The sequence below is a fragment of the Xyrauchen texanus genome, chromosome 8, assembly GCF_025860055.1.
Source record: "Xyrauchen texanus isolate HMW12.3.18 chromosome 8, RBS_HiC_50CHRs, whole genome shotgun sequence".
Classification (NCBI taxonomy): domain Eukaryota; kingdom Metazoa; phylum Chordata; class Actinopteri; order Cypriniformes; family Catostomidae; genus Xyrauchen; species Xyrauchen texanus.
This window is the reverse complement of record NC_068283.1, coordinates 44051938-44067263: the sequence shown is the minus strand read 5'-3', so window position 1 is coordinate 44067263 and position 15326 is coordinate 44051938. Positions and strand designations below refer to the sequence as shown.

At 40.4% G+C, this 15326-nt stretch overlaps 1 protein-coding gene across 3 annotated transcripts in view; it reads left to right on the top strand.

Moving 5' to 3' along the window:
• Positions 1–12664, top strand: part of LOC127648341 (monocyte to macrophage differentiation factor-like) — a 29017-nt gene extending 16353 nt beyond the window's left edge. Inside the window, exons 2-8 of one of the 3 annotated variants that reach the window (XM_052133001.1) lie at positions 5041–5122; positions 5487–5647; positions 6620–6694; positions 7652–7753; positions 8094–8163; positions 8718–8778; positions 10322–10411. In XM_052133001.1, the coding sequence (XP_051988961.1) occupies positions 5041–5122; positions 5487–5647; positions 6620–6694; positions 7652–7753; positions 8094–8163; positions 8718–8756 (529 nt within the window). In that variant the 3' untranslated portion in view covers positions 8757–8778; positions 10322–10411. Of the gene's footprint in view, positions 1–2585; positions 2858–5040; positions 5123–5486; positions 5648–6619; positions 6695–7651; positions 7754–8093; positions 8164–8717; positions 8779–10321 lie in introns of those variants that run through there. The other 2 variants (XM_052133000.1, XM_052132999.1) reach the window with 2 other exon arrangements.
• The last annotated feature ends 2662 nt before the right edge of the window (positions 12665–15326 follow it).

Sequence of the window (15326 nt, the reverse complement as noted above, 5' to 3'; positions counted from 1 at the left end):
TTTCCTAAAATTCGTTTTTTACAAATGTGTTTTATTTATCACAGCAGTGTGAAACTGGCTGCAATAGTGTCTGATCATTGAGGACTGTGTTGGTTAAATAAAAACTAATAGCCTTTTCACAAATATGTGTATATGTTTTGACAGAAGTATGTCATTTTGCAAACAATCTAGGAATTATGCAAATTGAGTGTGGTGTTTGGATAATTGTGCTTATATTTTGAAAAAAAGAACCCGGTTTTCAAAATTGCGTGTAAACAATTGAAAAAAGCTGTAATACATCTATAACACACTGTGAACACACAATAGTCACACTCGGGACCTTCAGGACACAAATGTCCCCATTGAAACCCATTAAAACTGCAATATTTGATCCCAGTGATATTAAATCATAAAATCACGAATTCTATGATATTATACTTTCATTCAGGAGTCCCGGCTTCAACATTTAATTTGTTTATGTTTTATACCAGATGCGCTATTTTCCTCATGTTTAGCCTGTGGAGCAAATACAAGCTTTTCCCCTATTCTCTGTTTACTGTATTATACAGACCTGCAGGACAACTGAATACATGATGTGTGTGTGTGTGTGTGTGTGTGTGTGTGTGTCTGTGAGTGAGTGTGTGTGTGTGAGTGTGTGTGAGCGTGTATTTATCACTTTGTGGGGACCAAATGTCCCCATAAGGATAGTAAAACCCGAAATTTTTGACCTTGTGGGGACATTTTGTCGGTCCCCATGAGGAAAACAGCTTATAAATCATACAAAATTATGTTTTTTGAAAATGTAAAAATGCAGAAAGTTTTCTGTGAGGGTTAGGTTTAGGGGTAGGGTTAGGTTTAGGGGATAGAATATAAAGTTTGTACAGTATAAAAACCATTATGTCTATGGAAAGTCCCCATAAAACATGGAAACACAACATGTGTGTGTGTGTGTGTGTGTGTGTATTCTCTGTTTACTGTATTATACAGACCTGCAGGACAACTGAATACATGATGCAGATACAATTGTGTGTGTGTGTGTGTATATTTGTGTGTGTGTGTGTGTATATTTGTGTGTGTGTGTGTATATTTGTGTGTGTGTATTTGTGTGTGTGTGTGTGTGTGTGTATTTGTGTGTGTGTGTGTATATTTGTGTGTGTGTGTGTGTATATTTGTGTGTGTGTGTGTGTGTGTGTGTGTATTTGTGTGTGTGTGTGTGTATATTTGTGTGTCTGTGTGTATATTTGAGTGTGTATGTGTGTGTATATTTGTGTGTGGACCTTTGAGTAACTTTTCTTTATTGACGCACAAGAGTTAAGTGCACAATTGCAAACTGTGAGAAAAACACTAAGTGGTAAGTGCAATGATGTCACATTCATGTATACGGTATATGACATGTTATATGTCCAAAAATGAGTTTTAGCGCATAGTTTTTCTAAGTAAAACTGATTGGTCAAAAATAAAGTAAAATCTGCTTTATGATATAATATAGATTAAAGTAAGTAAATTTAAGTTATTCTAATACAGTAACTTTTCATTACAAATCTGATGTACATGGTACTTAAATACATGTTTACATTTAAATTAGAACATTTCTCACTTTGAACTTTACCAATAAATACAAGTTTATTCCTGTACCACCAGGGCTGGACTGGTAATCTGGCATACCGGGCATTTTTCCGGTGGGAAAATTGGCACTTTTGGGCCGTTCATGGACAGAATGGCCATCGGTAGAACTGTGCGGGCCGGTGGTTTGGCTGCGAAATGTGCCGAATGGGCCTCGATAAGCAAAAATGAGCTGCCGTGTCCATTATGCAGAACGGACCACAAAACGCTGCCGCGATATGCAGAAAAGGACAGCGAACACCCCCAACTAACGTTAAAATGTATGTTTTCTATTTTAACGCTGGCCCTTTAAATTATTTGGCTCATGAATATTGAATTCGATTTTATATGATTTATTTGAAGTTTCATCACTGTCCTTGCTTTTATAATCTGTTCGAGGTTGATCAGGGTTTTAGAAAGTAATTAGTAATAAGTAATGCAATTACATTTCAGACAGAGTAATCTAATTACACTGTAGAAGATTGAATTGGTAGTTAGATATTAGTTACTTTTTTAAAGTAACTTACTCAACACTGGTATTAATGTGGTACTCCAATGTATTTTAAAGACTGTCATGGCATTACCATGGTAAATATCCCAAAAAATAAATATTACTAGGGTAAACATCCACAACAACGTGGTACTTTTTTGATGTAGGGTGGGCAATAAGTTTCATTTTACAGCTCTGGCTGCTTCTGTAGATTAGAGATGTACTCAATATTTATCGTGTGAAAGTTAAATTCAATAACAAAACGAAAGCGTCACTTGCCCTCTTCAGTGTCCCAAGTGCAAAGGACACTATTCAAACAGGTATGGCAACTCATACCACCCTACGCCCCGCCCTCCATTGTAGCGTCAAACAAAGCGAGCTCAACCTCCTCTTCCCAACGATTGGCTGAGCGCATCGCCCGCCCACGCCTGTCGCGTTCTCATTGGTCGAAAGCCCAGTCAATCAAGCACGCCGGAAAAAAATGCATAAAATGTAAAACTCCGGCTGTCGACAGTCAGTCAGTCAGTAATGAAGCGGGATAGGGTTAATGAAGGGCAGATGTGATCAAATAATCTAATATTTGGATGATTTCGGGCTGATTTGAGCAGATATGGAGTCACGGATGCGTTTAAAGGGACGGTTTGTTTCGCGGAGTGATTGATTTTGGTCAATGGGGATTTTCTCGAAGATTCACACATCATCAGACGTCAAAGAGTCATTCACTGATCTCGGATCTGTTTTAAAATCTTAAATCGCGGAGATGAAGCGGGTGAACAGTTTCCAGAGGTGCGTGCATGAGTGTCTGATTGCATGCTTTATAATTGCATGGGCTGATCTCTGTATTGTTGCTGGTTGAGTCTTCATTATTGATTCGTATGCATTTGTATTGGCTGTCAGCTTCATTCAGTGATCAGACCACGTGAAGATGGGTTGAGATAAGACCATGCATCCTCCTGTGGGCTGATCCAGTGGCGTAGCCAAGGGTGGGCCGGGGTGAGACTCGGCCCCACCAAAATTAGACCCAGTCCCACCCAGAATATTGAGATCAGACCATGCATAATCTGTCCTGGGATCATCCCGTGGTCTGATCATGTTTTTTATTTCATTGCATGGTCTGATCAAGCCAAATAGGGGTCTGTTTTATTGATTATTCAGAGATCAGACCATGCACAATCTGTCCTGGGTTCATCCTGAGGTCTGATCATGCATTAATCTCAGTGCATGATGGTCTGATATCGCCTCCAAATATCAGCTGGAGAACTGACTTCATCTGCATGGGGATATGGATCGCCTGTGTTTGTTCTGTTATCATTTTTCAAAAAAAATTTCCCCCCCATCCAAATAATTATGCTTTAAATTAGTTGTGAAGACCAAAAATAAACTGCCTACTATGGGTGGCTAATATACGGATTAAATCAATATAACGGTAGAAATGTGTGAATCGTTTCTACCATATCGTGGTTATGAATAAAATGCCGCACGGTAGAGAATGTGCGGTTGAAATCTAGTTCAAAACACGCATGTCGAGTTATTAGAAATGTAATCTTTGTGTTTAATTTGGTTTCAAACATTTTTGAAAAACACTCTTTAGCATTTTCTAAAAAAAATTTAAATTAAGATAAATAAAAACACTTTTAAAGTGTCATGGTGTAACATCAAGTAAAAGTATTAAAATACTTTCCTTGCACCTTAAATACATGAAAGTAACAAACCATTCATTCATTTAAAAAACATTTTCAAATAAAATTTCAGGGTTAAAAAATATTTGTGATAAAATCATGAATTAAGTCAGAAATAACAAGATGTTTCTCCGGGTTACACCACATGACCTGAACAAAGTGTGCCTTTTCATAAAAGTGTCAATATCTGTTTTATATCATTTTTTTTAATTCACGCTCCGTCTTGAGGGTCTAAAAGTGTCCGCTGCGTTTTATGTTTTTTTGTCAATATAAACAACAAAATGGCAACCTGCTTGTTGGTTACACCACATGACTTTGGCATTGTGGACACAAGTGTTTTTAAATATTAATTGTTTTACTGTTTATTTTTGTAAGTAATAATTAAAAAGATTATTCTGCACTCATGCCAACATTTCTTTATTATTATTATTATTATTATTTTCTCCTTTTCTCCCAAATTTTTGGAATGCCCAATTCCCACTACTTGGTAGGTCCTGATCATGGCGCGGTTACTCGCCTCAATGCGGGTGGTGGAGGACAAGTCTCAGTTGCCGCCGCTTCTGAGACCGTCAATCGGCGCATCTTATCACGTGACTCGTTGTGCATGACACCGCGGAGACTCACAGCATGTGGAGGCTCATGCTACTCTCCACGATCCACACACAAGTCACCACACGCCCCATTGAGAGCGAGAACCACTAATCACCACCACGAGGAGGTTACCCCATGTGACTCTACCTTCCCTAGCAACCGGGCCAATTTGGTTGCTTTGGAAACCTGGCTGGAGTCACTCAGCACACCCTGGATTCAAACTCGCGACTCCAGGTGTGATAGTCAGCGTCAAGACTCGCTGAGATACCCAGGCCGCCCACATTTCTTTTTTTTAAGAATGTCAGCTTTTAATGAGACTTTTTATACATTTTTTTGGTCTCCGGAAGGTTGCACCACATTACATTTTTTACTATAAGCCCCAGAAAAAGAAAAAAAATCTAAATAACTTTAAACGCAGAAATGGAAAATGTGCTTTATTCAATTAATTGTTTTGTGTGAATTGCATTTATGTGTTTTTGAATAATTTAATAATCATGTCATTGACCATTATATCACCCACCCCAAGTGCAGCCCTACATACTGTATGTATTTCTTTACATGACAAATATTTTCATTAAAAACATTTTTTAATAAATTAAGTGAGCTTGAACGAATATTGACGTAAAAGCAGTCAACAACAACATTGGATTTACCTGGTTTTGTTCTGTTAATGTGAACGTGATGTTTGTTGTGTTTCAGGTTTATGAACAATCGGGCGGCTGCAAACTGCCGTTATCAGCCCACGTGTTATGAGCACGCTGCGAACTGCTACACCCATGCGGTAAAAGAGCATTCATTTGTCTTCATGGATGACTTTAAAAGTTTGAAGCATTAAATGTATCCACCTAAAAGCTTATTTGTAGTCATGACAATGCTATTTGACACTCCCTAGATTTTCCATGCCCATTTTCCCTCCTCTCTCTGACCCTTTACAATGAATCGAGCTGTTTTTGCTACCGCACCTTTAAGAATTCAAAAATGTGTTCATGAGCTCTGTTGTGACTTGCTAAATTCTATATTGCAAGAGCAAGAAAAATCTGGAAGTAAAATGAGTTTGCGAATGCCATTCCATGATGACTAACAAGTGCCTCAAGACACCACAAAACAGCTCCTGTCACTTTAAATCCATCTCTGTTTCTCTACAGCTCTTGATAGTGCCAGCGTTTGTGGGCGTGGCGCTGTTACACAGGCTGTCAGACGACCGCTGGGAGCGAATCACGGCGTGGGTGTACGGTATGGGTCTGATCGCGCTGTTCCTCTTCTCCACTGTTTTTCACATCATTTCTTGGAAGAAGAGCCACATGAGGTCAGTTTGCCTTCACATGGGCCAGTAAACATTAAGATAACAGTCGCAACAAAGTCATGATATTATGTCTTTTAAATTAATAGTTTTGGCTTTTTGGTTTTACGTACAATTAAAGCTCCAAAAAGAATTGCACTAAAAACCCTATTAAGTTGACCCTACTCAATGGAATTGCGTAATCCCGTTCCCACAACGGAATTGCGTAATCCCGTTCCCTCAACGGAATGGCCTAAACCCGTTCCCTCAGCGGAATGGCCTAAACCCGTTCCCTCAGCGGAATGGCCTAAACCCGTTCCCTCAACGGAATGGCCTAAACCCGTTCCCTCAGCGGAATGGCGTAATCCCGTTCCCTCAGCGGAATGGCGTAATCCCGTTCCCTCAGCGGAATGGCGTAATCCCGTTCCCTCAGCGGAATGGCGTAATCCCGTTCCCTCAGCGGAATGGCGTAATCCCGTTCCCTCAGCGGAATGGCGTAATCCCGTTCCCTCAGCGGAATGGCCTAAACCCGTTCCCTCAGCGGAATGGAGCAAACCCGTTCCCTCAGCGGAGTGGAGCAAACCCGTTCCCTCAGCGGAGTGGAGCAAACCCGTTCCCTCAGCGGAGTGGAGCAAACCCGTTCCCTCAGCGGAGTGGAGCAAACCCGTTCCCTCAGCGGAGTGGAGCAAACCCGTTCCTACAGTGGATTTGAGTAATGGTGTTTTCAACACTTTGGCAATTAAGTTGACTTAACTTGGTGTACATATAGAATGAACTAAACTATTTAAGTTAAGGTAACTAGATGCAAGTTGACTCTGCTTTGCTATTTAAATGTTGTTGTTTCAAGCTTAAACACATCTTTAATAATGAAGATTATAACGGATTCATTAAATCATTAAATGTCGTAATCCTTCAGAGAAATGTACCTGTACTTCAGTGACACAAAACTATAAAGCCATACAGCGTCTCTTAAAATCTGTATTTGTTGTGTGTTTGCAGGTCTATGGAGCACTGCTTCCACATGTGTGACAGAGTCGTCATATACTTCTTTATCGCTGCCTCATATACACCATGGTACAGTTTCTTTATCTCCTTAGACATTTACTATTACCTTGAACTGCATAGATCTAACAACAACGACAAAGGCTGAAAGGGAATATTGAAAAGTGCATAAACGTTAAAAGTCAGAGCTATCGAATGTTACGCATTAACGCATGCGATTCATTTGAAAACCTTTACAGTGTTAATTTTTCTTTATATTGGGGAATACTTTGTTTTGAAAATGTTAATAAAACATTATTGTTATTTTCTTTTCTAAAGGGAACTAAAGGCATTTTGAAATGTATAGTCAAATTAAGCACTTTCAAAATCTGCGATTTAACTATGAAAACCAAGCGATTAAATCACGATTAAATATTTTCTGACTGCATTATTTAAAGTAGATGTAGTTATTTATTGAACAACTGTTTATTTTTGCATTGGTCTTTAGTTTTATTTGATTATTTTACATAGACATCATAGATTGCAGCCATTTAATGAAAGGACAGGGTGTGTTGGAGTGTGTGTGTTGGTGTGTGTGTGTGTGTGTGTGTGTGTGTGTGTGTGTAAAGTTAGCATGTTAGCGTGAGTGTGTGCGTGTGTTTGCGTGTGTGTGTGTGTGTGTGTGTGTGTGTGTGTGTGTGTGTGTGTGTTGGCGTGTGTGTTTGTTAGCATGTTGGCGTGTGTGTGTTGCCATTTGTTAGCGTGTGTGTTAGCGTGTGTGTGTGTGTGTTGGCATGTGTGTTAGCGTGAGCGTGTGTGTGTCTGTGTGTTAGCGTGTTTGTGTGTGTTAGCATGTTGGCGTGTGTGCGTGTGTTAGCGTGTGTGTGTTGCCGTTTGTTAGCGTGTGTGTTAGCGTGAGCGTGTGTGTGTTGGCGTGTTTGTTAGCGTGAGCGTGTTTGTGTGTTAGTGTGTGTGTGTGCGTGCGTGCGTGTGTGTGTGGTTCAGTTATAATTATTAACACTAAGCTAATGGGTGTATGTATTTCTGCAGGTTGAATCTACGTGAGCTCGGGCCGTTCGCTGCTCACATGCGCTGGTTTGTTTGGCTGATGGCGGTTGCGGGAACGATCTACGTGTTTAACTACCACGAAAAGTACGTTCATAAATAATATCCCTAAAAACAAACCTTTCATTCTTTTATTGTTTTGTATCATCTTCTGCTATTATTATAGCATTGTTTAGCACCTACCAGGAGTCATGTTCTTGAATGATCACATGTTTCATAAAAGGTTCAGATGACTCATTTCTTAAATGAGATTGCTGGACATTTGTTTTACTAGTATATTATCCTCCGGGCAAGAAGCATCTGAGAAATGTCTGCGAGTTACCAGGATACCACAGAAAGTTGTGACATTTTCTTTTGGGTCCACGTAACTTTGTGCATTTAATAATATAATGCCTAATGCCAGTCTGTGCTGTCTGTGTTTGTACAGGTATAAGTTGGTGGAGTTGGCGTTTTATCTGACAATGGGCTTTTTTCCCGCATTGGTGGTGACATCAATGGTGAGTCACTTCCCGCTAAGCTCAACTTAAACTAGTCTAATGCGTACACCCCTAATTATCCTCACCACTTGAAGAACTTGTTTAACAAATTCCCTCCTTTTCTTTATAAGAACATTTTAAGAAAGGGTTAAAAGTTTCGTCACCATTATGTTTCAATTGTGAACTTGTCATACAAGAGACTTTTTTCCCTGCTGAAGTAAACAAGATCATCGTCACCTTTGACACAGTTCACAGTTTTGTTCACAAAACCGTTGGCACGTTTTTCACCTGTCACACCTGAAATATTCACTGTTGCTAGCGAGAGCTTGAGTGAGGAGTGGTTGATTCACATTTACAGTGTACGTTGAGGTTACAGAATTGTTATTGTCACATGATCGGGACTGGTGGAAATTGTTATATTAAGTGCAGCTCTGCAACATGCACATGACTGTTTGTTTGCATCTCACGACAAGATGTCCTGGTCATATTTCACCCTAAAATCAATAAAAAAAATTCGATTTTACGTTTGCAGTCATTTTATGTTATGCACCATTTCATACAAAGTTTCTATTTAGGACTGTGTAAAGAAGTGCAACTCCATCCTCGGTCTCTGACGCCCCCTTGTGGCTGGATGCTGTAGGTGCATATTCATTGAAAATTGATGCATTGTACAAAAATCAGAACAAAACAATCTTTTCCCAAGTATATCATCTTTATTAAATTGATTATGATTTTATTTATAACCACTTTCATGCATAAAGCCAGTTACATTGCGGTGTCAACTTTTCTGGTGAAGAGTACCACATCGACACATTAAAATAGTGTTGAAATTTAGGGATGGCTCTTTTGACTTTGGCCAGTAAGCAACCATTTAACAACCATCCAGAACAGCCCAGCAACCGCATAACAATACTCTAAAATTCATCAAGAACACCCCAGAAAAACCGCATAGGAACACTCTCAAATGCATTCTGAATACCATAGCAACCGCATCGCAACCGCAATACAATACTCTAAAATACATCCAGAACACCCCAGAAAAACCGCATAGGAACACTCTCAAATGCATTCTGAATACCATAGCAACCGCATCGCAACTGCACAACAATACTCTAAAATACATCCAGAACACCCCAGAAAAACCGCATAGAAACACTCTCAAATGCATTCTGAACACCATAGCAACCGCATAGCAACTGCATCGCAATCGCATAAAAATACTCTAAAATACATCCAGAACACCCCAGAAAAACTGCATAGTAACACTCTCAAATGCATTCTGATCAGCATAGCAACCGCATAGCAACCACATAGTAACCGCATCGCAACCACATAACAATACTCTAAAATTCATCCAGAACACCCCAGAAAAACCACATAGGAACACTCTCAAATGCATTCTGAACACCATTGCAAAAGCATAGTAACTGCATAGTAACTGCATAGTAACTGCATAGTAACTGCATCGCAACTGCATAACAATACTCTAAAATACACCCAGAACACCCCAGAAAAACTGCATAGTAACACTCTCAAATGCATTCTGAACACCATTGCAAAAGCATAGTAACTGCATAGTAACTGCATAGTAACTGCATAGTAACTGCATAGTAACTGCATAGTAACTGCATAGTAACCGCATAGCAACCGCATCGCAACCGCATAACAATACTCTAAAATACATCCAGAACACCCCAGAAAAAAACGCATAGGAACACTCTCAAATGCATTCTGAACACCATAGCAACACCATAGCAACCGCATAGCAACCGCATCGCAACCGCATAACAATACTCTAAAATACATCCAGAACACCCCAGAAAAACCGCATAGGAACACTCTCAAATGCATTCTGAACAGCATAGCAACCGCATAGCAACAGCATAGAAACAGCATAGCAACCGCATTGCAACGCATAACAATACTCTAAAATACATCCAGAACACCCCAGAAAATCGCATAGGAACACTCTCAAATGCATTCTGAATAGCATAGCAACCGCATAGCAACCGCTGAGCAACATCTTGGCAACAACTCGCAACATCCTACTATTCATGGCACAAGTTTGAAATGGGCGAGCACCACTCAAATTGAATTCAGAAAATGGCCTAATATTTTTTTGTTGTGGTTAAATGGATTATTTTCATGTCAGTAATAGTGTTGTTTTCTTTTCAAACAGAGTAACACTGATGGGCTGTCTGAGCTGGCGTTCGGAGGCTTTGTCTACTGCCTGGGTGTCGTCTTCTTCAAATCAGACGGCGTCATTCCGTTCGCTCACGCCATCTGGCATGTTTTCGTTGCGCTGGCTGCTGCCATCCACTACTACGCCATCTGGAAATATCTCTACCGCAGCCCGACGGCGGAGGAGATCAGGGATGCTTGAGCACTTCTCGAAACTGAGCAGAACATTTCCTCGGTGTTTCTCATGTGTTCTCATGCTAACACCAGTTTACCAGTATGACCATGCAATGTTTACGGGTGAACCAAAAGAAATGTGTCATGAACATGTCTGGGTCATATTTCACCCTAAAATAGAAAATAAGGATTTATATTTTGCATGAATTTATATTTTGCAATTCAAAAATCCTCTTTATTGAATTTAAAAGCAGTACAACTAATACTACCATAATGTATTAATATGATATTAATACAGTTGATATTACATATTAAATATATGTAAATACTCCATAAAAAACATTCCTTGCACAAAACATAATTTCATATTTAAATTTTGGTGTGAAATATGACTAAATATCATTTTTTTGGCATGTTTTGCAAGACCTTTACTGTGTGTGTGTGTGTGTGTGTGTGTGTGTGTGTGAGTGTGAGTGTGTGTAGAGTGTGTGTAGAGTGTGTGTGTCTGTCTGTAGAGTGAGTGTGTGTATGTGTGTGTGTGTGTGTGTCTGTCTGTCTGTAGAGTGTGAGTGTGTGTGTGTGTCTGTAGAGTGAGTGTGTGTGTGTGTGTGTGTGTGTGTGTGTGTGTGTGTGTGTGTGTGTGTGTCTCTGTAGAGTGTGAGTGTGTGTGTGTGTGTGTGTGTGTGTCTCTGTAGAGTGTGTGTGTCAGTATTGTGTACATTTTCTTAAAGCAAATGGACATTTAGCTTTTGTGAATCACTTCTGTTATGATCTTTTGATAATTTTGCACACGGTAGCTTCATATCATCCGTAGTGAATCATTTTGGTTTTTTTATACCTCAGCTGAACTTCAGCTAGTTGTTTTCTACACTCTTGATCTCTCCTTCCCCCATAATCCGCTCTTTGGGCAGAATCTGAAAGTGTTGCGTAGAGGTTTGTCCTATGCAGCACTTTTCTAACTGGAAGAACCACTTCTGTTTTATAATCCGGTTTTATCGGGAGAAGGATGCATTGATCAATCTGTATCTCTGTCTTGTTTTCCAGTAATATCCAAACATCCTTAAAACAAGGTCAAATTAATCGAGAAGCAGAATTGCTTATTTCCAGAGAATATGTCTAGACTGGGTTTCTGTTTCGGTGTTGAGATCTACCATTTTTGGGTAAATACACACAATGTTTCTGTCACTTTACAGTTTTTCACTGCCCGAAACGCCTTGAAGAAGCACTTGATGGTGCGTCTAAAATTCAGCACAATTTTCAATTCATATTTCAGAAAAATATATATATTTATTTTTTTGATTTTGCATTGAAATGACCCCAACCCATTCTAGACGGGGTTTATGAGGTTCATCTGACTGGGGGAAGAGTTATCAACTGAGATTTAAGGGCAAAAAATAAACATTTGTTGGAGTCTTTCATTAAATAACAGTTACCACGTTGGGCCTTTGCATGTGTAATATCACTTGGAAATGACAATTATGTTCATAACGTTCATTTTCCACCACAGTATCCTGCAGATATTCCCTCTAAACCATCAGCCAATGAACTTGTCAAAACTTTAGATTACTGGACTACATTTCCCATCATGCAACTCACCATGCCTGTATTCTGTGACCAGGGCTGTGTGATGAAGAGGATCATGGGAAAGTGAGTTCTTTTAAACGTCTGTTTTCATTCCTGTGACTTTAATTGGATTTTTTACGCCTGTGACACTGTGAATGCGTTCAGCTGTGATTATAAACAAGGGTTGGATTGTCTTGTTAACACAGAACCTGTTACAGAACTGATGTGTTCTCAATAACAACACTGTGTGATTCAATCTCAGAGATGTGTTGCTAGCATGCTACACCCTGGTGCAGCTTTAGCACATTATTTGAGGTGTTGTTAAGTTTCACTGTGGTTGATAAACACATGCTTTATTTTTTCATGATTGTAATATCAAGTCGTTGGATGAACTGTGTTCGGACTGCATGATCAAGAGTCATTATGAATTGTAGATCTCTGGGACAAACTGACATTTGTAATATTTTCTACATCCTGTTTCCCGGCACATGATTCTGCACTGGCCTTTTCACATCCAACAGAAAAACCTCTCGGTGTTTGGTGCTGGTTTTACAAGACTGTGTGTCCAATACTTACAACGTTTCTAAAGTGTTAATAAAAGAAAGCAGCAACATTGTTTGCGTTTTCTTGTGTGTGTGTGTGTGTGTGTGTGTGTGTGTGAGAGAGAGAGAGCAGTGTGTGTGTGTGTGTGTGTGTGTGTGTGTGTGAGTGTGAGAGAGAAACAGTGTGTGTGAGTGAGAGAGAGACGGTGTGTGTATGTGTGAGAGAGAGAGAGAGAGATTGTGTGTGAGTGAGCGAGAGACTATGTGAGAGAGACAGTGTGTATGAGAGAGACAATGTGTGTGTGAGAGAGAGAGACTGTGTGTGTGTGTATGTGAGAGAGACTGTGTGAGAGAGAGATTGTGTGTGTGTGTGAGTGAGTGAGAGACAGTGTGTATGTGAGAGAGAGAGAGATTGACTGTGAGTGAGTGTGTATGTGAGAGAGACTGTATGTGTGAGAGAGGGAGAGACAGTGTGTATGTGAGAGAGTGTGTGTTTGTATGTGAGAGAGACAGTGTATGTGTGTGTGTGTGTGTGTGTAGAGAGAGAGAGATTGTATGTGTGTGTGTGAGTGAGAGAGAGAGACAGTGTGTGTGAGTGAGTGAGAGAGAGACAGTTTTGTTTGTGGGGGCCTGGGTAGCTCAGTGAGTACTGACGTTGACTACCACCCCTGGAGTCGTGGGTTCGAATCCAGGGTGTGTTGAGTGACTCCAGACAGGTCTCCTAAGCAATCAGATTGGCCCAGTTGCTAGGGAGGGTAGAGTCACATGGGGTAACCTCCTCGTGGTCGCTATTAGGGGTTCTCGCTCTCAATGGGGCGTGTGGTGAGTTGTGTGTGGATCGTGGAGAGTAGCATGAGCCTCCACATGCTGTGAGTCTCCGTGGTGCACAACAAGTCACGTGATAAGATGAGTGGATTGACGGTCTCAGAAGCGGAGGCAACTGAGACTTGTCCTCCACCACCCGGATTGAGATGAGTAACCGCGCCACGATGAGTACCTACTAAGTAGTGGGAATTGGGCATTCCAAATTGGGGAGAAAAGGGTATAAAATTTGGAGAAAAAACAACATTTGTTTTGTGTTCCACAGAACAAAGTAAGCCATATGAGTTTGGAACAGCATAAGGGTGAGTAAAGCCAGACACTATTTAGCAGAGATGGGCTACTTCTATTTAAATGAATGCGAGAAACTGGAACGCCTAACCAAGAAGAACTGACGCCCAATGGTCAATGGATGTAGACAGGAAGTCCCACCTTACAGGTAAAAGAGCCAATCAACTTAGAAACGGGCATCACTGGTAAATCAGCTCGCTAACGTGCATGTGCATAAGCAATATAAGCCGGGAAAATTGGGTGTTTTAGCGTAATATAAGGTGAAGAATTACAATTTATGATTCCAATATTATCATATTTTATTGATGATCTGAAATATGTTCTTTGATCGCAATCTTGACCCACCGTTTTTGAGATTTCGGTGTCCCCCCACATTCACGTAGATAGGAGCTGCACTGTCATGATGAGAAATAGCCTCCCGAGAGTGTTCCAAAGATGGCCGACAGTAAACTGACTTGCTAGAAAGACATTGGGTGAGCTAACGTCAACTTCTCAAGTTAAGCACTTTAGAAAGTCCGTGAGATAGTGTTTTATTACATGATACCATTCAAGGAAAAACAGAACCTAAGATCCATTTAGAGAGACAGAAGCAGGAAAGAAAAGTATTTCTTGAGAGAAAAACTAAACACTTTATTGGACACCTGTCTTTAGGAGTTGCCTTCAATAAGGCGGTTCCCGCCCTGCGAAAACCACAAACTAAACCCAGAAGAAGTACTTCATCAGCAAGACTGCGGGATGGGCGTTGTAGGGGGCGAGGTTTGGGTCAGACCTTTTGAATGGACACTGAAGCAGCATCGGGAGCCCTTTCCATTCAAATCCAAACCAGTCTGCGTAATTTCCAGTTTAAAATGAGTGTGGAATAATCTGGTAATTCAAGGCACTGGATTACACTCGGGATAAATATGGTTCTAGGTTCCTTACAGGATTGAGGTGGTGAAATCTACAAAGGGAGACACCACTCTTCCCAAAGTCTTACTGGAGACTTACTTACTTACCCTGGAGAACCGGGAATGCTCGCAAACATCACAAATTGTCATACATTAACATAAGATACAGCTGTGGCTCAGGTGGTAGAGCGGGTTGTCCACTGATCGCAGGGTTGGTGGTTCGATTCCCGGCCCACATGACTCCACATGCCGAAGTGTCCTTGGGCAAGACACTGAACCCCAAGTTGCTCCCAATGGCAGACTAGTGCCTTGCATGGCAGCTCTGCCGTCATTGGTGTATGAATGTGTGAATGTGTGTGTGAATGGGTGAATGAGTCACAGTGTAAAGTGCTTTGAATACCGCTACGGTTAAAAGACGCTACATAAGTGCAGACCATTTACATTTTACAGTGTATTCAGAACCCTTTATTTATTTCACATTTTATACTAAAATGCTTTAAATTATTTAGTTTTCCACATCAATCTACACTCCCTACCCCGTAATGACAAATCAAAAAACTGATTTTTGCTAACTGCAAATGTATTAAAAATAAAAAACTGAATGATCACATTGACATAAGTATTCAGACCCTTAACTCAGTACTTAGCTGAAGAACCTTTGGCAGCGATTACAGCCTCAAGTCTTTTTGGGTATGATGTGACAAGCGTTGCACACCTGGATTTGGGG